Genomic DNA, 23,600 nt, shown 5'->3' on the forward strand with positions numbered 1-23,600 from the left:
CACTGGTGCTTCTTGGTGCTGTGCCTCTGCAAGGTGGGAACTGCTGAGCTGCCGTGATGCCAAACAAAGCGATGCCAAATGCTCCCACCCAGAGGGATGCAGGGCCAGTCGGCAGCACAAAACCTGGGATGTGGGAGCTTCTTCTGTCACCCTGGCATGGGAAACGCTGCCAGCAGAAGCTCATGTGCAAGTTGCTGCTAACACAGGCTCTCTCTGTCCCTGCTTGAGACTCACCAGGTTCTTCACAGAGCAGATCATGGAATGGTAGAATGGTTTGGGTTGGAAGGGACCTTAAAGCCCATCTAGTTCCAACCCCCTGCCGTGGGCAAGGACACCTTTCCCTGGACCAGGTTGCTCCCAGCCCTGTCCAGCCTGGCCTTGGGCACTGCCAGGGATGGGGCACCCACAGCTGCTCTGGGCAACCTGATCCACAGAGCAGGGAGGAGATTACAGCAAAACACCCAGATATTCTCCTTTCCTTTTATAGGTGGTTCTGAAACTGAGGGAACGGGCCCTGGAGCGCTACAGAAGTGGAAACTGCATACAATGGTCAGATCCTGCAGCCTGGTGAGGTTCAGGGTAGCTCCCTCCAGATGCCCGTGGCCCAGGCTCCCTAGCTGTCCCTTGTACCTCAGGAGAAGGCAGGGTCTTCACCCAGAAGACAAAGGATGAGCAGATATCAGGGCAGTAGAGTCAGCTGGACAGGGGCTGTCAGTACAATTGTTGCTTGGGGTCAGCACAGCAAAAGCAGAAAGGCAGAGCCCTTTGCCAGGATCCGTCAGCCACCAGCCCCATTTCCTTCCGTAAGCTTCATCCTCTGGCTCCTGGGTCTGGACACAAGTGATGAAGTAGGTGCAGAGCTGGAAGGAGCCAGGCTGGTGCTCTGATAGACTAAACACACCACGCAAAGTGGGTTTTGACATTCAACTTGGGCCAAGCTGGCGTGGAACTTTCCATTACAGTGCTTTGTTTTCCTGAAGGAAAATGCAACTTCTGCGCAATAGAAAACTTCCAGAGGAGACAGATCAGTTTCTCTTTTTATCTCCACAAACACCTGACTGGAATATTTTGAGTCAGATGCAGCGATTTCTCTTGTAATGATCACCTTGGGAGAGCACAGCCCCACAGTCAGCTCACTATGAAATCATTCTGCTCTCACAAATATTGCTATGAATATGCTTGTGTCTTCAGGGACAGGCTTGATGCCATCTCTTTACAGGGAAAAGTGTGTCTGAGGGGTCCGTGACCAGCTGTGCTTGCATGAAATACAGCCTGCCGCCCCCCTCACGGCCCCTCAGGGCAGGGTCTCAGCCACCCAGGCATCATTTCTGAGCCCTGCAAAGGGAAGGTGAACAAAAGCTCCAGCTCTGCGAAGCAGCTAGACACACCTGGGTAAGCACGGAGCCAAGGCTGCCTGGCATGAAGCAGCATCAGCGCTGGCACCTGCTGCCCACCGCAGACCCAGCCCCTGGAGGAGAAAGTAAATTCATGGCACAGAATGTGAGGAAGACACCTGTGATGGAGGATAACTGCCGTGTTCCCTACTTGCAGATAAATCACCGCCCAGCAGCACAAAGGTCTCATTTGCAAATCACTCACTTCCTTTTCTTCTTCCTAACAAGAAGGTTTTGGCTGGTTCAAAAAAGGCTTTGATTTCCCGCTCATAGAGTCTGCTGAGGTTCTGGGCATAGACCTGGAAAGTAGAGAAATGGCCAGATGAAAGCAAAAAGACCAAATTCTAGCATTTCAGACCTTGTCCTCCAACACAGTGTCTGCCACTGAGTCCCAGACTGCTTTCTGTCAGGTGCAGAGGTCCAATATCACATGGCCAAGTTGGCCAGGCACTCTCCTGGAAAAGGTGAATGCTGGTGGGGGGCATGGGTTTGGTGAAACCAGGCTTTCATCACGAATTAACCACTTTGACTAATCTGTTCCTGGTGGATGATCTGCAATATTGTTTCAGGATTTCAGCTTTACCTTGGGGAGATCGCAGAACAGAACTGGGTTGGTGTTCCTCAGCCAGGCCATGAGCGGGGTGTAGGGCACCAGTTCCTCGTGGTGGAGTCTGTGGCTTGGTGCAGATAGCTCCTCAATGGGCTGGCCGAGAGCAAGGACCTGAGCATTACCCTAAAGCAACAGAAATGGCAGAGTCAAATAAAACATAGCCTTGAAAAGTTCTGTAAAATAATTGCTTTGTAAGTGCCTTTGAATTTTCAGTTCTGAGTGTGTTTGAGAAGCAAATTTAAAGGCTGAGGCAGAGCATGCATAATCATTTTGGACTCTAGTTTTAACATCATGTCCTGGGAACAACTGAGTGCAGAGCAATGAGCTGGCCCATCAGTAAGATGTGGGATACTCCAGCTAAGCACAGTGGTCAGGACAAGACACAGGAGAAAAGCTCACTGCTCAGGAGCAGGCTGGAAATCGTCCCTCCGAGCACCAGGAGGTGGGTATGGCTCAGCAGGTGGGATGCAGTGGAGACGGAAGGATGCTGCACGCTTGATGCAGCCCATCTTCCAGGGTCTGGCAGTACTGGGACACTGCTCCTACAGGCTCAGAGTTAGGTAGGTGGGATGGGAGCTCAGCAGGCTCAGAGCAGGTCCAGGTGGAGCAGCTAGCTCAGGGATGTGTCCAATCAAGGTCTGAAAATCTCAAAGGATGGAGATCCCACAGTTCCATCCCAGTCCTCTGCCAGGCAACATCCCTTCCCAGAGTCAATGCTTGACAGTAAATAACACTAAGGATTTGGGAGTCACTCCTCATGAAATGAAATCCAGAAGAGTGTAATTTTCATTTCAAATTTCTGCCCACAGAGATGTTGTCCACTGTACCTTTCCAACTGCAAGATGAGTGCTTGTAAGTGCTAACCAAAGGATCGAGGGACCGGATTTTACCCTGGGATTTTATGTTACACCATGTTATGTTACCACCCACCCATGCCCCTCCTCCCACAAAGAAAATCTAAAGCAAAAATCTTCAGGCCTGATGTCCTGAAGCACTTCTTAACATGACCAGAGGGTTAACGACTGTCATGGGTGGGAACCTGATAGCCTGATAATTGGAAAATTCTATTACCGCAGCATCCCCTATACCACTGGTGCTCTTCAATTAGAATATTCAAATCTCTCCAGATTTTGAGCTGCCATGTGAAGAGTGAAGCCCACCTGCAGCTCAAAGATGCTTGTAATGTGGCTGATGAAAGAGTTTTCGAAGTTCTGCTTGAGTGTTTCAAACATGATCAGCTGCTCAGCCACAGACTGCAGTTTCCGGTAACCTTGAGGGAAAAAAAGAGAGGGTGTCGTGGTACTGAGCTGCTGTGGCTGCAGCCCAGCATCGCTCAGCATGCTGGCAAATAAGACAGATCTGCCAGGAGTAAGTTCTGAGATAAATACTACTGTCCAAAATCCAACAAGGGGAGAAAGATTTGCTGTAGTACCAAGCAAATGCAGACAGGGAGGGAGTATAAAGTGAAAAAATAAAATAAAATTGCGAAACATCCATCAGTCCTACCATGGCCAAGGACAAACACCCAGTCTCTTCACAAGGAAAGCATGGCGTTTCATGCCAGGATGGATGAAGTCCCTGTACACAGGCATGTCTCCAACAACACCCACAGTGGACACTACTACGATGAATTACCATTTTTCCATGCTCAAGTACAGACAGTTAGGTTGCCCCAAGAGACCACAATTTCTGAACATGTCTTTCCACCACCTCCTTTCTGAACTACAGGAAGTGTTGTACACAGATGGCAGACAACAATGCCTTACGTCCAGGTATTTAGAAGAACTCTATAGATGTTTGCCTGAATTCTAATGTAAACTGGATCAGCCAGTGCCTACATCCAGGGGGAGGTGCCTGCAGACCTGCCTGTGCTGCGTGGATGCCCCAGCTTGGCTATTTGCAGCGCAAATTTTATTTCTCTAAGAATGGATCCAATCTACCCACCAGCTACTTCTCTCCATGGACGTTCAGATGTTGCATTGGCTTTTCCAGCCCTGCTTGGCTGTGCTCCCAGGTGAAGCTGCTGAAGACCTTGAAAGCTTCAGCAAATCTCCAGAAGAAAGCCAGCCCTGCAAGACTGTTTCCCCAGCTCGCAGCTCCGGGTGTGCACTGCAGGGAAATACTGTTTGTAGCTCTGCACCTTACACTCCAGGTACCCCCAGGTCAGTGCTGCTGTTCACCTTCCCAAATACAAGCCTGCCTTCTGTTTCTTTTCTACTTTGCCCAAGCAGGGCTGCCTGGCAAGCATGTGAGCTAATTCCTGGGAATACCCACTTCAGTGTTCAGGCTGGCATGGAATAGTGCTGGGTGTGCAGCACAGGCTGTGGATGAGCCCGTGGCTCTGCTGTCTGCAGATATAAGTCTCTGCTTTCTACTCACCGGGCTTTATCTCGATGCTCATGCAGCCAGATAAAGCCTCCGCTGCAGCAATGCAGGCTTTCACTCTGCTGGGGCTGGAAAGGTCTCCCCGGCTCAGGGCATCACAGTGGTCCCTGCTGAGGTCAAGGTGGGTCTGAAAACAAAGCCAGAAGACAGCAGGTACAAGCACAGCCAGCTTCTCATCCCTTCCCATCCCACTCACGAGGCTGCTGGCTTGAAATAGCCAAGTGCTACCTTCAGCTGCCAGGCTGCACGTGTCCGTCAGGAAGACCGTGCTGCTCTACCCCCACCAAAACCTGCGGTCTGCACAGTGACAAGGGCAGCGGTCAGCAGGGAAGCCCTGGCAAACCTCAGCAGGAGTTTCCAAAGGTCTGGCACCTCTGGGATCACTGCTGGCAGCAAAGTGGTGGGGAGGAGAAAGGAAAAGCTAAGGAAAGTGCAGCCTGAGTTACTCAGAAAGGAAAAGGTCAGTGGCACAGAGGTCACTGTAAGCAGTGGAAGTGAGGATTAGTTGTGCTGTTACAGCACTATTCTAGCATTTATGGCATGTTACGCTTGTAAATAACTCGCTTTCCCTTATTCCCAGAGCTGATCCAAAGTCTTTCCACTGGCTGTGCTGTCCCCTGCACCAGCATCTCTGTGGCTGTGAGGTACTGCAGAGGAAAGCTCCTTTCCCCACAAAGGATGCTGAGACAGGCTGACCTGCACAGTCCACAGCTGATAACAGACACTGACTTAACAGTTAAGTTACCTTTGAGGGTGGGGGAAGAAAAAAAAAAAAAAAAAAGAAAGGAAAGGAGAGAAAAGGAATGGGGAAACTCCCATCAGGGGGAAGTGGGATGAGAAGCAACAGGGCCCCTGGACAAACAGCCTCTCCAGGGCAAGAGGGAGCCCCCAGAACGCTGTTCCCACAGTAGATGCACACTTTGCCTTGGGACCCCTGCAGAGCCCCCAGCAATTTCTCTGCATGTGAGGTTATGAGTGCTGATGGGAACAGGCTTTGGCCAGGGGTGAGTGTTGCATACCCTGGCTCTAACTGCTCATTAAGTATTGGGCTTGCATAGTCCTGGGTAATGATTATTGCCTATTGAAATTACTATTAGCTGCTAATAAAAGCTGGTTTTCCGTAGCACAAAGATATAAACTGAAAGCTACCAAGTGAAGGGAGGAGGGAGGCAGCTACCCTCAGTGGCAATGGCTTCCACAAGAACCCCACAAACAGACATAGGTATGCCTGGAATTTGAAGGCCCAAGGCTGGGAGGATCTTGGTGCTTTGAGTGCAAGGGTAAAAACACTGCCCCAGCAGCCTCTGAGCGGGTAAGAAGGTCCCAAACCTGACACTGACAGGCAGACCACAGCATCTCAAGTGAAAGGTTGCAGAGCTGTGTCTGGAAGGTCCTTCACATTACATCATCTGAGGCTAACCTTGCCTAGGAGGACTTCCAGAGACCCCTCTTACAGCCTTGGATCACAGTGCACATCATGTCTGTTGCTCGTCTACCTGTAGTACATCCCAGCTGCGTGACCATCCTCACATTATCAAGACAACAAAGTCCCCATTTCTAGGCCAGAGAAGCTCTGTAGCCTTCGCAGACAGATAATAGTTTTCAGCAGTTAAGGCTTGCTGGAAGTTTTTTCCAATAAATTCAACAGGCTGAAGATTTATGTCTTTGCAAATCCACATACCGTGAGGAAAAGGATCTCGTCCATCAGCCTTGTCTTGTTGGCAACAATGCGATGGAGCAAGGAGTTTTCCTGGTGGATGTGGTCCATCTGCTGCTTCACGCTTCCCAGTAACTCATCATAGATCTGCAAGGTCTCCTCCACTTGGGCCACCTCTGCGAGGGCCTCATCGATGGAGCTCATCAGCTGTGTCACCTGCTTCTCAGAAGAGATAATGGCTCTAAGGTTGGCCTGTGAAATGGAGAGAGAGGGCTTCAGCGCTGCAGCAGGGACTGATCACCACCATCTCTGAGTCAAATATCCTGACCTTCACCCTCCCAAGCCAAAGAAGAGACCCTGTCACTGTAAGGTGCAAGATGCTTGCAGCTGTCCTGCATCACTACCTGCACGAGGCCAGTGTCTTACCTTCGCACTTGGCTAAACTCTACATCAGCAACCACCTGCAAGTCCCAAGTGCAGGCCAGAACAAAACCCTTCCCCAAGCAAGGTGTAGGCTCAGAGGACTTTCATCTGCCACGGCAAAGAGCTTACTGTGGAGCTGCTGGGCCAATCCAACCACAAGCAGAACACAGCCTCTGTAGGTCTGGAGAGGGCACCAAGCCCTGCTGGCTTCTGCACCCCACTTTTCCCTCTGTACGCTAGGGAAGTCCCACGTGGACACTGCACGGACTCTTCAACCCACAATCTCCACAACTGGTACAGTCCCCTGAGGACCTGCATGTCCATCCTACAATATTTGTAAGAAAACATGCCAGCTTTGAGGCACTGGCCATTTCTGTCTGGCTCTAATGCATTTATGCAGACCATGGCCATGCCAAGTGCCTGTCACAGCACATTTAGCACAGCTCTGGGCATTGCCACTGCTGCCAGGGTGTTACCCAGCTGAGCTGCTCTGGCACTGGAATTAATAAACAGCTAAATCATGCATGAGACATGCACATATATTTGTCTCCAATACGGAAACTGAAGGCACAGTTTGCCTAGGGAGGTGTCAGGCGTTTGTTTTGATGGGTGGTAGAGATACAACAGCACGTTAATCGCTGCTGACAGGCTCTGCTAGAGATTAACTGCTTCCAAATGTTAATTGTATCATTTTCAGGGCCTATGTACCATGCGGGATATCAAAGAAAACAATCAATAGACACGGGCGGGAGGCTTCCAGGCTGCTATTTTTCTCTCTGTTAATAAAGATTTTAAAGTTTGTCTTTTCTGATATTTCAATTATTTGATGCCTTCTGAAAACAAACAATGGAAGCATCGGCATCCTCAGTACACCCCAGACTCGGCTTACAGGTGGGAAATGATGAAATCATAGAGGGCTGGAAAAGACCTCTGAGATGATCCAGCCCAACTGTTAACCCTGCACTGCCAAATCCATCACTAGATAGGAGGAAGAGAAGCAAAGTCTTGTCAACCCAAGTCAGGTTAGTGTAGCTTGGACCTGCCCTGTGGTCCGAATTAGGAACATGTCTGAAAGCCCTGTAGATGCTGGGCACCTACAGTCCCTGTGTAAAGGACTTTCTCTTCTGCAAGCTCCACCTGCATGGCTATCATCAGGATAAAAATGAGCTGGCAGCTCAGGTGCTACCTGCAGGGCATGATGCTGGAGCAGCACGGACGTGCTCCTGAAGCGTGTGAGAGCCACTCTGAGCACACACCTGGAGCGAGTGGCTTCGGCCTCACTGCCACAGCATGGACTATGCTCTCCTGTGACACACGTGGTGCCGTTTTAGGGAAGCGTGGGAGCAAGGACTGTGGGGAATGGCTTCGGAGGCAGGCAGATTCACAAAGGCTGTGGGAAAGGTCAGAGGAATTCTGTAGCAAGGAAAAGCCTGATGCCGCAGCAAAGCCAGCAAAGCACCTCCATCGAAGGGTAGGGATGGACCAACCCCACTGCAGAGTGACACAGCTTTCCCTCGGGGAGCCCGGCGGTGGCAGCGCAGGCTGAGGGTTCACTTGCCGGCAGGCTCAGCAGTCGGATTTGAAGCAGGGCTTGCTAATGCACGCAGATACTCATCTGAAAGCACCACCGATGCTCAGCGAATGCTCCTTTTGCCCGGAGCCCAACCAGCCTGCGCAGGCTGGCACGAGTGACCTGGGAAGGAGCAAACAGCCCCGCTCCTGATGCTGCTTTCCAGCCGCACACCAGGGACTCTGGCCCGTGGCCACGGGCTCTGCCCGGAGCTTCACATTTTATTAAACGTTCCTAAATTACAGCCATAAACCTCCTGCAAGCCTGTCACCGCTGCGCCTTCAGATCGTCTGATTAGGGCTTAACAGACCCGCGGGGGTTTGCCTAGAGCAGAGCATCACTGGTGACACTGGCAGGGCAGCTGCTGGCAGGACGGGCTCTCCGGAGCATCCACTCAGCTGAGGGTAATCGCTCTCCTGCTGAAGGCAGCACAAAGCTGCCGGGAGCTGCCTGTGTTTCAGCAGGTGCTGGAACCCTGCAAGTACTGAGGAATACCAATGTAAAAATCAGAGCTGCCAACCTCCCAAGTGCCCTGGCTGTGCTTTACTTTCCTCCAAAGCAGCTTTCTCACTGTTGGTGCAGTGTTCTGCATCCCCAGAAGATGGGTGAGGAGATGGTGATTAGTATTGTAAGAGGAGGACAAGGTGTTATCACCGGGATGTGGGAAAAAACATTTAAATATATGCATGTGCTAGTCTAACTTGCTGGTATTATTAGCACTTAATACCATACATTAAGCCTTAGAAATATAAACATCTCATTAATCGATGTGTATTAGAAATAAGTGACATTCATTAGAGGGTATTAAAATAATGTATTTGACAGCACCTTTCATATCAAAGAACTCAACAGACATCTATTAGTTATTCTCATAGAGAGTATTTTACAGCTGGGAAACAGAGCCACAAAGTGCCTGTATGACTTGCCAAGAGCAAGCAGGAGCAGACCTCAGGAGTTCGGTCTTCCAGATTAACTACTGAATTTCCAAGTGTACAAAGTCATATATCAATACAAACTGGGATTACAGCAAATACTGGAGCTAAAGAAGGTTGGATTTAGGGTCTGTGGTTTTCTTGCATGTTTTAGGATATTTCCTTTGGCTTATTTCTTTCCCTTTGCTCTTCAGTTACCTACCCATAAAATTCTAGCACCAGCTATATTAGCATAAGATAAATGCTCAAAGCAGCTATCTCATTATTTTGCTCCAGCACTCAAAGAAACAAGTTATCCTCTGCAGGAATGCAATAAAATACAGCAACTCTAATAAACTAAATAAAGCTCAATAGTCTGAAAATAATGTGTGCCTTCTCCATTGGCCCTTTCTACTACAGTTTATCTTTTACTTTTTATCTTCTTACAGCTCAGTTTCATTTCCCCCTCCACCCCCCCACCCCCTTTTTTTTCTCCCTGGCTGTTGCTTCTCCTTCTGTAGAGATCATTGCTGGCCCTTTCCTTTTCTTCCAGGCATCCCTCTTCATCATCCCCTCCCTCCCTACTCAGCAGCCTTTGTCCTTCCTACTCAGCTTTTCTGTGTTCTCCCCTTCCCAAGGTAACTAATGTGCTTGTGCTCAAGTGAAAGAAAAAACCCACCCGAAATAATACGATTTTTGATGTTTCTGTGATAGCCTTCATGGCAACGTGGCAGGACCCATGCCCACTGCTTCGGCATGTCCTGCTTGCCGATGGCCATGCTGGACCAAGCACGCTGTGAGCTGCAGACCTGGCTGTGGTTTTGGCAGGAACCTGGGAGCGCTCCGTGCCCCGAGGTGTCTGGCAGGCTAACCTTCCCTGGGGGACACCCAGCCCCATGCAGGCAGGGAAGGGGAAGACACAGTGCGGGCATTGTCACCGCATTTTCCCTTTGGAACAGTCCTGTAAATCATTTCCAGACGAGGTTAAGACTGGGATTGCTCAGGGTCGCTGCTGACCACTGACCTGGCTCCAGCACAGCTTGCAGACCTAGCAGTAAGGCAACACCCAAAAGCAAATTTCTTCTGCGCTGCTGGCTACAGAAACGATGGTCCTAATCTACACTACACGGGACATAGAGACATTCTGCACAATGCAGCAGAGACCCCAGAGCTCCCCAGCCTCATCCATGTCCCTCAGCCAGCCCCAGAACACCCCAGCTTCACTTTGCCCCGCAGCCAGACCCTCACCCATCCCTGCGCTGCTCCCAGACATTACAGCCCCTCACAGCTCCACGTCCTCACGCAGCTGGGCTCCCTGTCCTTCCCTGCAGCTGGATCTGTGTCACTAGTTTGTTTTACTGCTTTGCAAAACTGGCAGTGGGCTTCACCTGCCCCAAGCTGGTCAGCCCCTGCGTCTGTGGGAGAGGCACCACTCAAGCCAACGTCAAGGGGCAGTTAAGCTCAGCAGAGACAGACATTTGGTGCCTGCCTGCCAGGCTGCAGCTCCTTGTTCAGTGCTGGCACCACGCACAGGGGGACAAACACCTACCTTCGCGAGGGGAGGAGCAGCAGCATCCTTTGGGCTTGCACATGAGATGCCTTTTGAGCTGAAGCAGCACAACAGCAAGATGACTTTTGCTCGGATCAAGTGCTCACAGCAAACGAAAGAGCAAAACCCAGAGACTAACCCAGTGCCCCCAAAAGCCAGACACCTTTTTTTCAGTTGAGTCACAGCCCTTGGCCCCCTTACCTCATCCAGCACATGGAGATCATTGGTCAGCTGCTCTGCAAAGGCCACCGAGTTGTTCACAAGGGGCTCGTACTCCTCCATCAGTTTCAACACATCAGCAGCTTCCCTTGGTGTCATCTCCTGGTACACACTGAGCTCCTCCTGGCTCTCAGCCTCCACAGTGTCCTTCCTATCTTCTTGGGGCCTTTGTCTCCCTGCGTGGGCAGGAGGAGATGTGGAGGTAGCCAAAACCTTCTAGCTGTGTCATTTTATTAGCCCTGCTAATGGTAGCCCCAAGGCTCCCACTGAGTCCAAGTGACATGAGTCCAGGGGTCTTAGTCTGATGGTCAGTTAGAATAAGATCACAGCATGGACCAAAGAAAGATGTGCATGGGATAAAGGGCCAGCTTTGTAAGAGCAGCAAAACAGACATTTGAAATTCAATTTGTGCTTTGGTTATGTTTTTACTTGTTCACCTCTCTAGGACTGTGTGTTGGGGCACGGTGATATGTTATACAAAGCTGAGACAAATTTCAGAGATGAACAGGCTTCTTCTGATCAAATATACTGATAGTCACGTGTTGTCAAGTAAAATGTATTTTTATATCCATATTATCTTTTTATGGGGTAATGTTACCAGGCAGGCAGCCAGTCTCCCCCTGGCCTGACATTACCACCACTTTACTGCCTGCCTTCCCCAGCCCAGAGTGCAGATAGCATCTCTGGAGATAAAATGAACTGTCCATCTGTTTTCCCTCCCAGCCTCTCACTGTGTCTCCATGGCAGGGGTCAGTGGATAAAATCGGATGGCTGTGCCTCCAGACACACAAAGCATGGATCCTCCTGCTTAGCTCTCCCTGGTACCCACCTCGGCTTCGCCCATCACCTGCATGCACTGTTTGCAATTTATTCACCTCCCGTTCCTAAAGCGATAACAGTGATAATGCAAAAAAAATCCCAAACCACTGAGTGCGACAAGGGAACTAATTACCTTCTGCTACACAGGAGGGGACATTCACAAATGTGATAGAGCTGGCGAGGAATCGGTGGTTCAGCTTCCATAAGCATCTGATAAAGGTTTTCTTCTCGTCAAAGCTGCTAGCTGTCCACTTGTAAACCTTGTCAAACTGCAGATCAAAATCCAGGCTTGCCTAGATGCCAACAGTTAATTACTACAACAATTAGACACACTTGCCGCACCACATACACTCAGCATAGGTTTGCAGCACATGTTAGTGTCAGGTACTGATGTGAGAACACCTTGTGTGCCTGGAGAAGAAACACCTCCTAGTTGAAGGAGGGAGGGAGGGAGGGAGATACACCCCTGCGCTGCACTTTCAAGCTTTGGGGGTTTTGGTGGCCCCAGGAAGCCACATTGTGAGTGGAGACGAGCACAGAGCTTAGAGGAGAGAGCTCTGTCTGCACAAGCAGCTCCGTCCCTTCAGCCAGGGGGGTGATCCTGACAGCTCCCGGAGACCACCTGGCAAAACGCCTGGCTGGACATGCTGGGAAGGTGACCCCAGGGAGACCAGTGCTACCGGCCACATCATGCCAATGGCTAGACTGGTTTTGGTGGAGCTGCATGGGTATAGTCAGACTCAGATCTGATGAAGGGCTAAAAACAGGCTATTGCCCCCACGATCCTTGCAGCACTCAACATGATGGACACCAACAGTACCGTCCCCAGGGTAACTGCTGTCAGAAGTTTGATGTGAAATCTTTCAATCAATGAATCCCCTGACAAGCTCTCCATCTCCCAGCTGACAGCAGGCGATTCCTCTCGTTAACAGCATATCCTTCTTCATGTTTCATTCCTGAAGATACAGACATCTCTCCCTGGACTTCTGCTGCTATCCCAAAGCAACGGGGCAGGATTTGAGAGGTAGATTCATGGCACTTGGCAAATAATCATAAGCATGATAAAAGCACTGAAAATAAAAGGATGCACAGCAATTCTAACCCTAGATGTAGACACCAAGACACCCATAGTGGGTCAGACCAAGCAATCAACCAGCAGCAGCATCCTGCTCCAGCACGCTGATCTCTTTTCAGATTATGTAAATCCGTCACCCTTTACTGCAGTTTTGGGGGTGCGAACGCTGATGAATTTTGACAGTGGCCAATGACAGATGCTTGGGAGAAAAAGCATTCAAAGGGTAAGTCCACAGTTATATTGCCTTCAGGATTCCCTGCCAGCCTCCAGCAGCCCATGATCTAGCAGCTCGCTGAGCCAAAGGTTGTATCCACAGCACTGTGTTTAACAGCCCTTGAAGGACCTACTGTCCCTGATTTCCTCTGATGGCTTTTTGATCTTATTCATAGCGTCGGCATCCACAGCATCCTGTGGCAATAAACTCTGCAGTGTAATGATGTGCTTGAATCAACTGGAGTTAAGCATTTGGGGTAAGCCCAGCACTCACCCTGCCTCCCACTGCAGATATTCCCCTCTATAGTTCTCAACCAACGGGAAATCTCAAACCTTTCTTTGCTCAAGAATTGGGAACACTCAGAAAAAAAACAGAAACGGGCTTCCACAAGCTCAGTCCTGAACTTCCCCCAGCAGCACTGCGGTATTACACGTGCTTCACCTGGCACCTCCCAGCAGCCCCATTCCCTGGCAGGGGAAAATCACCTGAAAGAACAGGAGCATGGACTGGAAAATAAGCACTCTTGGCATTTCCCCATGTTGTTTTCATCTTGGGGATGTTCCATCATACACTGTTTCATGTGTAAGTGTCAATCTCTCTACATCTGTCCATGCCCAAAGGATGGAGTCCCATGGAGGGGCAACCACAGCCACAGGAGACTTAGTTTTTGCCAGTAAGAGGTACTAGGTGGGGAGAATAAGGGAGGCTGCTGAACAAGGAGCATCCCACAGAGAGAAACTCCTTCCTGCATCCTCTCATTAGCTCTGCAGCACAGCCTGCTCTCACCTTCTGGAGAACTTAGAAGCCGCACTTGTAATTATTGATACTAATCATCATAACAGACATAGAGTTTATGAGGACTGACGCAGTCCTACAATGCTTTAAGGGTTGTTTCTAAACACCTTGAAGCAATACATCACGCCCCCGCATTGCTCTGCAGGCTTGGTAGCAGCCCCTGCAACGGCACGGAGCAGCGATGTGTGAGGAAGGGATTTCCAGTGTGCGTGGTTTATAGCATGCCTTATGAGGCGCTATTAAAGCGGGGAGGCATCCGTTAATCGCTTCATAAATATTAATACTGTTTCGGTCAGGGGAGCTGTAGCTTTAAACACCGCCGGACTTGCAGTGTCAGTACTTTGCTGGTGCCAGGGTGCAGAGGGCTTCCCAGTGCACCAGAGCAGACCTGACAACCAAGCCCTTGCTGTCTGCACTGAATTTGACTCAGTAGCCAGGGTTCGGCTGTAGTTGATACTATCTGCTAAGCAGCAGAGGAGAGCTCGTATTTTGATTTCCATGGACCTGCCGAGCCAAGCGACAGGGCAGAACTGTGCTGACTTGGGCCCTGGGCTGCACTGTGCTTGCCGTGTGCTGGGGTCTCCATGGTGGGACCCTGAAGGATGCCAACATGTCCTGGCTGCAGCCTGTGCAGCCTCTCCTCTGCCTGGGGACCTTGTGCAGCAGTTTCACCTGGTGAGTAGGACCCATTTCAGGAAGGATATGGACAACTCTGGATGCCTGTGTTTCAAGAAAGACCAATTCAGCCTGGAAGAAGCAAGGAAGAGGGCTCCAGGCCTGATGAAGGGAAGAGAGAAGTCAGCACAGAAGAGGAGTCTAGGAGGCCAGTCCACTTAGCCCGCCAGAAGGAAGGTTAATAGGGGAGGTGACCACCATCTAAAAATGTATCTGCAAAGGAGAAGAGCTGTCTAACCTAAAGGACAGCCACGGCACAAGGGCAAACAGGAACGATGTGGGCAGGAATATGGGCTGGGAGTCATAAGAAGGCTTTAGCCATCGGGACAACCAAGTTCTGTATTTGACTCCCAGTAGGAGAGGGTTCAAATATACACCAATACTTTAAGATAGAATATGATCGGTTTATCTCATTGGGATGGCACACGAAGGGGAAAGGACGGAAAATCCTGGAGGTACCTTCTAATCCTAACTCCTCCAGAGCTAAAGCCTTTAGAAGACTTGGTGGAGGCAGGCTCATCTGCGAGAAGAAAGCTCAGGCAGGATGAAAGCATGAATTTCCCTGTTTACAGGAGAATGTAAAACTATGAGTTATCAGTTCAGTTCTACCCACAGGATCAAGATGCCCTGCCAACCTGCAGTTGTGATTTTCCTTTCTGACGTGCTGTGCAGATGTACTTTATTTGCCCTGGATGTAGAACTGGAAAGCTGTTCTTTTTCTCATTTGTTTCTATGCTTGTGAAAACTCAGGCACCTTGCCAAAGCCCCTAGAACATTCACATTAATAAAAAACCCTAATTATAACAACTTTAATGACACTGCCAGCCCCAGCAGCAGAAAGCGAATATCTTGTCCATGCTTTCTTTCCCAAAAGCCTTAATGTCTCCCTAAAAGCACAGAATCACGCTGACTCCAGCTCTCTATAATCCTTCTTTCAGTAAATGCCTCCATTTAATCTTTAAATACCCTATGCAAATGTCTGTCAAGAAGCTTTGTCAACATGGATCGACAGATGGGCCTGACAATGTGCTCTGCAAATCCTGGAGACCTGACAAGAGCAGTACTTTGCAGCCCATCTCCTGCAAAGAGCTTCGGGAGGTCCTCTGCCTGAGGAAGCAGGGGAGTTTGCCCACTGATTTTGATGGAAGCTGTGTCCGTGCAGCAGTCACCCACTCACTGCTCACCCAGGCAGGTATTTGGCCAGCCTGACATTTCCTAACTTCGAGAGGGATGACTTAGGAGGGAGGAAATCATGCCAGCCCCAACCCTGGGCACAGGCATCTCCCTGGAAAACATAAGAGCAACAAGTCCAAAAGCACTGATGTAGGAAGGAGGAACCAACCAGGGAGAGAACTCCCTTCACCATACTCTAGGAAGCAGCTCTGAGGGAAGGCAGAAGGCTTGTAAATTTTTTTTACTGGTGGCTGTTTCCCAAAATTAGCATTGTTCGGGCTGGTTCATTCTCATGTTAGAAATCACACACACACACGCACACACACCCTCTGCTGCTCTTCTCACCACCTAAACGTATGGGCTGAGGTCCAGAGGACCCAAATCCCCCTGTGGATCCTGGCCTGAGTCTCTCTAGCTCTATACTCGTATCTTACCCTCCCCCAGATCAGTTCTGCCTTTTGCCACAGAAGGAAAATCAATCCTACCTGACTGAGGGTCTTGCCATCCACAAGCTTCAGCTCTGCTAAAGGCCACCGGCAGGCTATCTTGTACTGCTCTCCTCGGTCTGTCTTGACCCTCACCAGAAACGGCTGCATTGGCATAAAGGTGTCCACTGAGGATGAGGAAAAAAAAAAAAACCAACCCAAACAACACACAATATTATTGTTAGTCCAGTACACAACAGTTCAGTGTGGGTGGACAAGTACAGATGGACACACAGACACTGATTTTGCCTTGCGGCTGTATGGAGAGATACTACAGGGTTTCTACTGGCTTTCCTTTCATTGAGTATTTACATATGGGAAGTCCTCTCTGGGGTCTAATCCAGAGTACTCTGAAGTCTAATGGGGGATTCCGAATAATGTCAAAGGGTTTTAAACCAGGCCATTGTGCTCTACACAAGGCAAAAGTAGTATTTCAGCAAGATCCAAATGTGATGCAAACCAGGCGCCCTGGTGTGAGGAGATTTATGACGGTTACATACCATGTTGCTGGCTCTACGACAGGGTCCAAAAGCACTGCATTGTTTGACTGATACCCACACTAACATATCCCATCAAAAATCAGTTCCAGGGCCAATTAGCTTACAGTCACCTCTTGGGTCATCTGGGAGGCGCTCACTGTACATCATTCTGGCTATTACAATTTCATTCCCCCATATGAGCTAGGTGCCTCCAGAAAGCTGACACGGACAGCGCCAGGGGTAACTCGTGTACTTTAGATGTTATACAGGGTGGCTACATCAACCCTTGGAGATATCCCTGCTGGCCTCCGCTGACTACAGAGGGAGCTGAAGCACATAATCTAGGTCAAACACTATGGCTAAGGCTGTCAGAAATTAATCCTGCGTCAAGTGACTACACTGTCTAGAAGCTCATTGGCAGGGAAGTCCCTCCCCTGTAAGTCTGTCAAAAAATCTATGCTAACAATGTCTCAGGAGTGATGGAGCAACTAGAAAAGCATATACCAAAGGAGGTGGATAATTTCCCAAAGCACTTGTACCCTTGGATTCTAATCAAATCGCTGTGTAATGTCTGGGTACCAATAAAACTTTCACCAAAACTATGAAGAGACAGAATGAGGCTGTAATGCTGTGTCATGTTAGAATGGTTTGTTGCTGACCTCTAATGACAGGTTTGATGCAAATGGTAAAAAAAATAAATCAAATCTTAGGTTGGTGGAGGGAGCAGTCCTGCAGACCCCAGCTCTCTCTAGCCAGCCAAAGATCACCCGGCACTCAAGAGGGAACTTGTGCTTTTGTTGCCAGTTCTTGACATACTACACTGACAGGCACAGTGCCTATCTTTGGATTAGTATTTCCCTCATTTAATCCTGAAATACAGCATTCCAAATAGTGGTCCTATCTTTTCTCCCAGATTAGGAAAAGAGCCACGAGAGACAAAACTCTCTGACTAGAGCTGCAAGAAACCTTCCCGGGTTTGCAGCTTAGCCAGCATCCCAGCCCCCGAGGTTCTCACCCGCAACACAGAGAATGGACATCTTCTTCTTCTTCCCTGTCTTCCAGACACGAATGGTTTCCAGTAGCCTCTTTTTCTGCGGGTTGAACACATCTTTTTCCAGCGAGCTCCAGAGAGAAGACATGGCGATACCTGAACACAACGGTAAGTGGTAGCTGCGTGTGCCTCCCACTGATGCTCGAGGGCACCGTGGGCTGCCCAGCACCTCCTGGGACACACAGACAGGCTGGGGAGATGATCTGCACACAAGCTCCCGGCACACCACTTCCCCACACCCATTTCACCTCTGTTGTTTTGCAGACAGCACAAATGTTAACTAATGGATGTAAATTTGGAGCCAGAAGGGCCTTTTATAATTGGCTGGTCTGAATTCCACAATAAAACTTCCCTAATTTCTTAAAAAACCCTCCCTTTTGGTTCTGACCCAGCATAGTGTCTTGAGCAACAGAACCGTGTCCACAGGCAGGCGAAACAGTTTAACAGCTACAAGCAACCCATCACCTGCTTACTTTTGTTGGCCCCTGTTGTTTCAGCACTTATTTCAGCTCAAGAAATCACCCTACTGGGTCATACAAACTGTGCTGGGGTGCCCTGCGATCAGCATGGGATGGGCATACCTAACCGTGCAAGTCAGTGCTGAAAAAAAAAAAAAAAAAGAAAGAAAAAAAGCCCCAAAAAACCAACAACCAACCATAAAGGAGCCACAACTCTGCGTTGGGAGATTTGCTCTGAGGCATCCTGCCTCTTGGAGATCCTGGGGGCTTTAGCTTAGCAGAAATACACAGCAACCCTCCAAAGGGAGATCAGCTTGCCAGTCCAGCTCCCTTGCCAGCCTTAGAATCATAGAATCACAGAATCGTTTAGGTTGGTAAAGGCCTTTAAAATCATCAAGTCCATCCATTAACCCAGCACTGCCAAGTCCATCACTAAACCACGTCCCCAAGCACAGCATCTATGCGTTTTTTAAACACCCCCAGGGATGGTGACTGCACCAGTTCCCTGGGCAGCCTGTCCCAGTGCTGGACAGCCCTGTCAGTGAAGACATTTTTCTGAATACCCAACTGAAACCTCCCCTGCTGCAACTTGAGGCCATTGTGCCATGCTGAGCAGCCCGAGCATGCAGAGCCACAGCTCATGGAACCCAAGATGCAGGCACCTTGCAGGAGCAAAAGCAGAGCCCTGGCTGGCGAGGGGGCTCAGAGGGGCTCACAGGGTTGCACTGTGGGCACGGAGGGGAAGGCAGGCAGCTTGTGCTGTCTCTCCCATGCCAAGATGGTGTGAGGCTGGCAGTGCACAGCCTCTGCCACCTCCCTGGCCACATCCTGCCACCACATCCCGCACCCACCTTGCTGTGCCCTTGTCTCCCCAAATCTCACCCCCACTGCCCCGGTCTGTGCTCTGCTCAGCAGTTCTCACCACTGCGGACCTCCAGCTGCTCTTCCTTCCTCCTCGGCTGACAGCTCTGGGATTCCCCACTGCTTTCCCAGTCCCCTGAAAGACTCATTTTTTGGACAAATAGCAGGGGGAGAGGAACTTCAGGGCATCAGTGCTTCCCTCCTGCCTCCCATCCCCGGTTCCCCTCCCACGGGTCCCCTCTGCTCTCCTTGCATGACACAGACCAGGGCAGATGCCCCCCCAGAGTGGCTGCCCTGCCTTCCCGAGCCCCTGGCATCGGCCCCTGGGCTTGGACTCGCCAGCAGCAAGGGGAAAGTCCTGCGCAGAGCTGAAAGTGCTCGCAGGGCTCAGATGCTTGCAAATGGATACTAAGAGCCAGCAGCTGCTAAACTCCCACAGAGATCCCCACTCTTTTGAGCTCCCCTGGCTGCAAGTTAATCAGGTAATTAACCTGAAAGGAGAAGTGGGTAACAGGGAGGGAATGGGAAGCCCTGGTGCGGTCTGTCACGGGGGCTGAGCCCCTCCTGCAGCCTGCCAGGTCTGTATCCCCTGGCTGGGCACTGCGAGCAAGTGCTTCATGGAAACACATCTGAGTTCTCCAGCCAGCTGAACAAGTGCAAATTTTTTGGTTTCATAGTCTAAGAGGAAACAAGCGCCAACTTCTTCTCCCCCTCAGTTTGCTAACGTAGCTGGACGTGCTTCTCCACAGCCCCCGAATGGCTGCGATATGCATGACTTAAACTGCAGCATCCAGCTTTAAACCGCTGCAGCAGCTCATGTGGTTTTGCAAGAGTAATACGACAGCCACTTTGCAGATGAGGAAAGTGCAGCAAGAAAGCAACCTAATCAAGAGGATGTCTCCTGGCTGGCTCCTTACAAGCCATGCTCAGAGCAGCAGGGGATCTCAGACACAGGTACGGCAGGAGAGTCCTGCCTCCGAGTACAGCCCACAGAGGGCACAGGGTTGGCCCACTGCAACCTCTTGCAAGCTCAGCTCAGTGCTAGGCTGGACCAAGACAACTTGGTTCAGTTTGAGGTACTGAAATACACCGATTCCGGTCAGCCCAATGCAAGAAGGAAAGGATTTATTTCAATCATCCTAGCAGAAGCAGTGGTTTTAGCAAGAATGTGCTGCTTGTTCACAAACTCCTTTTCTTTAATCCACGATATTCTTAATGGAAAGTTCTCACACAACTTCCCAGTCAGATCTAAGCCTCATGTTGATGTATTTCTACTGAAAGTTAAACCCAGCGCTATCAGGGAGGAGATGGCAATTGGTGTCCTGTGTCTTACATATAGATACACAGAAACATCCAGCAGTTACACCGCAGCCTTTGATCTGGGTGGCGAGGGAATAAGCAAAGTGGCTACAACTAGAAGGTTACATTTAATGCAAATATTTTGGTAAGAATTAGGGATATATAAAAATACAGACTGTAGGAAAATAATATTTAGAACACGCACTCTGAATGTTTTCTAAGTCATTCATTGTTACTGGAATTTACTGGTTGCTCTGCAATGAACTGAGACAACGAAACCTTCAACAGCTCCCTCCCCGTAGTGACAGGGCTTTCAGCTCAGCCACACAGTTAATGAGCTTGAAATCACATCCGTAATTATTTAAACTTTTTATATCGTGGCTGTGATATATATATAAAAAAAGACATTTACTGCTAAAATGATTCTGTCACCGTAGCATCTCTCTGAATGCAGTCCCTTGCCAGGTTATCTTGGTTTCTCCATCCCTGTCAGCTTTTCAGTCTCTCTAATGGCATTCACCTCCAGAGGCAGGCAGGCTGGCAGCCCGGAGACCTGGCCGTCTATACCGCTATTGCTTTCGAACTCACTAATTCATTTCTAATAGCACTTTAGCAACAGCTACAGGAAAATGATTGAAAGCCAAAGTAATAGAGGGCTCCCTGCTCCCTGATAAGCTAATGCAGAAAGCACAATACTTTCCATGAATATAATTGAAAAGCTGTCTGTAGCCAAGCCAGTTAACCCCCCCATTTTGTAGACAGCCTGTAAGACTTAAAGATCTCAGTGAAACCTTCCTGAAATTTTCACTGAGGTGCACATCACCCATCCAGACAGCTGACAGTGAGGGAGAGAGCGTGAGCGAAAGGAAGAGCGCTCAAAGACTTTACCATCCACGTCTTGCTGGGGATAAACTGTAGGATTTCAGTCGCAAGAAGCCTTAGAACAGGAAACAGTTTGCTGGTAAAATGAAAGCTTTCAGAGAAAAACAGGAAGCCTGAAGAACCTGAGCGAAGCCCCTGAGCCGCCGGCTTGAGGTCGGGGCAGGAAACCCCTCGCGCAGCCGCTGTGGAGCCCAGGTGCAGCCCAGGGCAGGCAGGGCGCTGAGCAGCTGGGGTGAAGTGGGGTTAGACCGAAAGCAAAGCAAGGTGAAACTGCCCTCCCTTTCCTCCTCGTTCTGTTAAAGAGTGTCAAAGTGCTGAGCAGGGAACAACCGTGGCTCAGCCTGTAGCCAGACGCTGTCTCCCTCGTCCTCCTCCTTTAACAAAGGGTCTCAGAAACTGCAAGACATTGAGGAGTCAGACAGTATTCTAATGGCACAGCACCTGCCCTTGTTAAGCAGGATACATAATCATGATGTATAATTTAGCTTTAAGCGTAAAGGAAACCTCGTGCTGGTTCCTGGTAACACCTTGGGATATACCTTAGTACTAACCAAAAGCCAGGTCCTGCTGAAACCAAAGGATGCGTTGGAGCGAGTCCAGAGGAGGCCACGAAGATGCTCAGAGGGTTGGAGCACCGCTCCCGTGCAAACAGGCTGGGCTGGGGTGGTTCAGCCTGGGGAAGAGAAAGCTCTGGGGAGACCACAGAGCAGCCTGCCAGTAAGACTCCTTTAAGTAAGGAGCTTATCAGAAGGATGGGGACAGGCATTTTAGTAGGGCCTGTAGTGGCAGGACAAGGGGTAACGGCTTTAAACTGAAAGAGGGTCAGTTTGGATTAGATACACGGCAGAAATTCTTCACTGTGGGGGTGGTGAGACACTGGCCCAGGCTGCCCAGAGCAGCTGTGGGTGCCCCATTCCTGGCAGTGCCCAAGGCCAGGCTGGACGGGGCTGGGAGCAGCCTGGGCTGGGGGGAGGGGTCCCTGCCCACGGCAGGGGGCTGGAACTAGATGGGCTTTAAGGTCTCTTCCGATCCCAACCATGGATTTGGTGACCATAGGCATTTTGGGACAGGCATTGGTGTGAGTGCTAGCCCACAATGACTGACATGCCTGCTGCAGCAATAATCCAGAGAGGAGCCAGAGCCAGGAGCTAGCTATGAGGGCTTGGAGAGTGGCACGGAGAAGCAGTCTCAAGTTCCAGCTGTGGGGCAGCAGTGTGAATGATGCCTTAAGGATCACTCTCATGGCCCAGGTGGAAGGGTTGGTCCTTCCATCTGTTCTTTGTGGTCCTCAGCTGGGGACGAAGCCTGATACACTTGTTCGGTAGAAGTATTTTAGAGGAAATGAGAGCTCTCTGTTTGCCTAATCTCTGGAAGTCCCATGGCCATAACCCAAGGAGCAAATGCCCTGGTCCTAGCTCACGTGGGCTTCATGCCAGTGCAGAAATCTGAGCCTTGAACATGTCTGGGGCTTGAACCATTGGCACCTTTGAAAGGCAACGATGGTACTTTGGCATTCAGCTGGTGCCAGAGGCGGCCTGGGAACCACGCTGGAGCTGAATTGCACAGGGTGACCTCAGCTAGGAAGAAGGCAGACAGACCCATTTCTGGTGCAGCCCGCACGTTGCCTTCATATTTAGCTTCAGAATCAGGTTTTGCAGCTCTGGATGTGCCCTGTTCCTATTGAGTAATCCTGATCATTCACTGAGAAGCTCTATCCCAAACCTCTGCACCTGCTTATGTTTTTTGATGTCATTGATATCTACTCATGCCACACTTCTCTGCCTCAGCACCCATCTGAACTGGCAGAGCAAGGGCTTGAAAAGCTGCAGTCACTGGGAAGTGGCAATGGTTTAGTTGAAATATTCACTTCCCAGGTGTTGATGGGTACAGGGGACACCGCGAGTCACAGCCTGCACTGAACTACAGTCACTTCTCCAGCATGTTACAGTGGGACTGTGGCTGGTTAGGTCAGTAAGCTAGTGCATGCTCCAAGTCAATGCCCTGGTGTCATGTCTGGGTGCCCAGTGTGCCCGAGTAAAGCTCTATCGATGTACCTGCTGTGTTTGGTGCCTTGGAAAAAACAACTTATTTAATTTGTGACCTTCAAGGACATTGTGTGCACTCTGGAGGGTAAATTAGATGGGGCAAGCATTACGGAAAGGAGAAAAATACGATCACGCCTGACAGCAGGACTGCATTAACACAGTATCATTTACTGCAAGACACTAAAGGTGTTATGCCAGGGCTTCCATTCATGATTTCATATTATTTCCATAAACTGGGTCTTCTTAACATCTTCTTGCTTGTGGAGCGGATTTTCTTCTCTTCCAGCTGGCTGCGCATGCCTTCATTATTATTCACGGGCATTACAGGGAGTGCGAGGGGGAAATGTCTCCCTTGCAAGACCATGGTTAAGGAGAGTAGCTTGCCCAGATGCCAGCCTGGCACATAAGCCCTGATGCCACTGGGAGCAGGGAGATATTTTTAAGACCATTCTGCTTGACTAAAAGAAAAATTCAGGAATAAAATAGGAAAGAAGGAGTTACTATAGGATTTCTGGCTTTATTCAGGCAGCCCCAGGAGCTCGCAGAAAGCTGCCCTGTAGCACTGCAGTCT

General features: G+C 49.9%; 1 protein-coding gene across 1 annotated transcript in view; it reads right to left on the minus strand.

The window, feature by feature from the left end:
- Nucleotides 1–21,090, minus strand: part of LOC121097633 (exocyst complex component 1-like) — a 31,191-nt gene extending 10,101 nt beyond the window's left edge. Inside the window, exons 1-10 of the mRNA XM_040614780.1 lie at nucleotides 20,991–21,090; nucleotides 17,449–17,580; nucleotides 15,955–16,082; nucleotides 11,671–11,830; nucleotides 10,701–10,894; nucleotides 6,071–6,298; nucleotides 4,384–4,516; nucleotides 3,165–3,274; nucleotides 1,978–2,127; nucleotides 1,600–1,693 (exon numbers count right to left, since the gene is read on the minus strand). Coding sequence (XP_040470714.1) covers nucleotides 1,600–1,693; nucleotides 1,978–2,127; nucleotides 3,165–3,274; nucleotides 4,384–4,516; nucleotides 6,071–6,298; nucleotides 10,701–10,894; nucleotides 11,671–11,830; nucleotides 15,955–16,082; nucleotides 17,449–17,572 — 1,321 coding nt within the window. The 5' untranslated portion in view covers nucleotides 17,573–17,580; nucleotides 20,991–21,090. The remainder of the gene's footprint in view (nucleotides 1–1,599; nucleotides 1,694–1,977; nucleotides 2,128–3,164; nucleotides 3,275–4,383; nucleotides 4,517–6,070; nucleotides 6,299–10,700; nucleotides 10,895–11,670; nucleotides 11,831–15,954; nucleotides 16,083–17,448; nucleotides 17,581–20,990) is intronic.
- Nucleotides 21,091–23,600: the final 2,510 nt, after the last annotated feature.

Source organism: Falco naumanni, chromosome 14 (assembly GCF_017639655.2).
Source record: "Falco naumanni isolate bFalNau1 chromosome 14, bFalNau1.pat, whole genome shotgun sequence".
Classification (NCBI taxonomy): Eukaryota; Metazoa; Chordata; class Aves; order Falconiformes; family Falconidae; genus Falco; species Falco naumanni.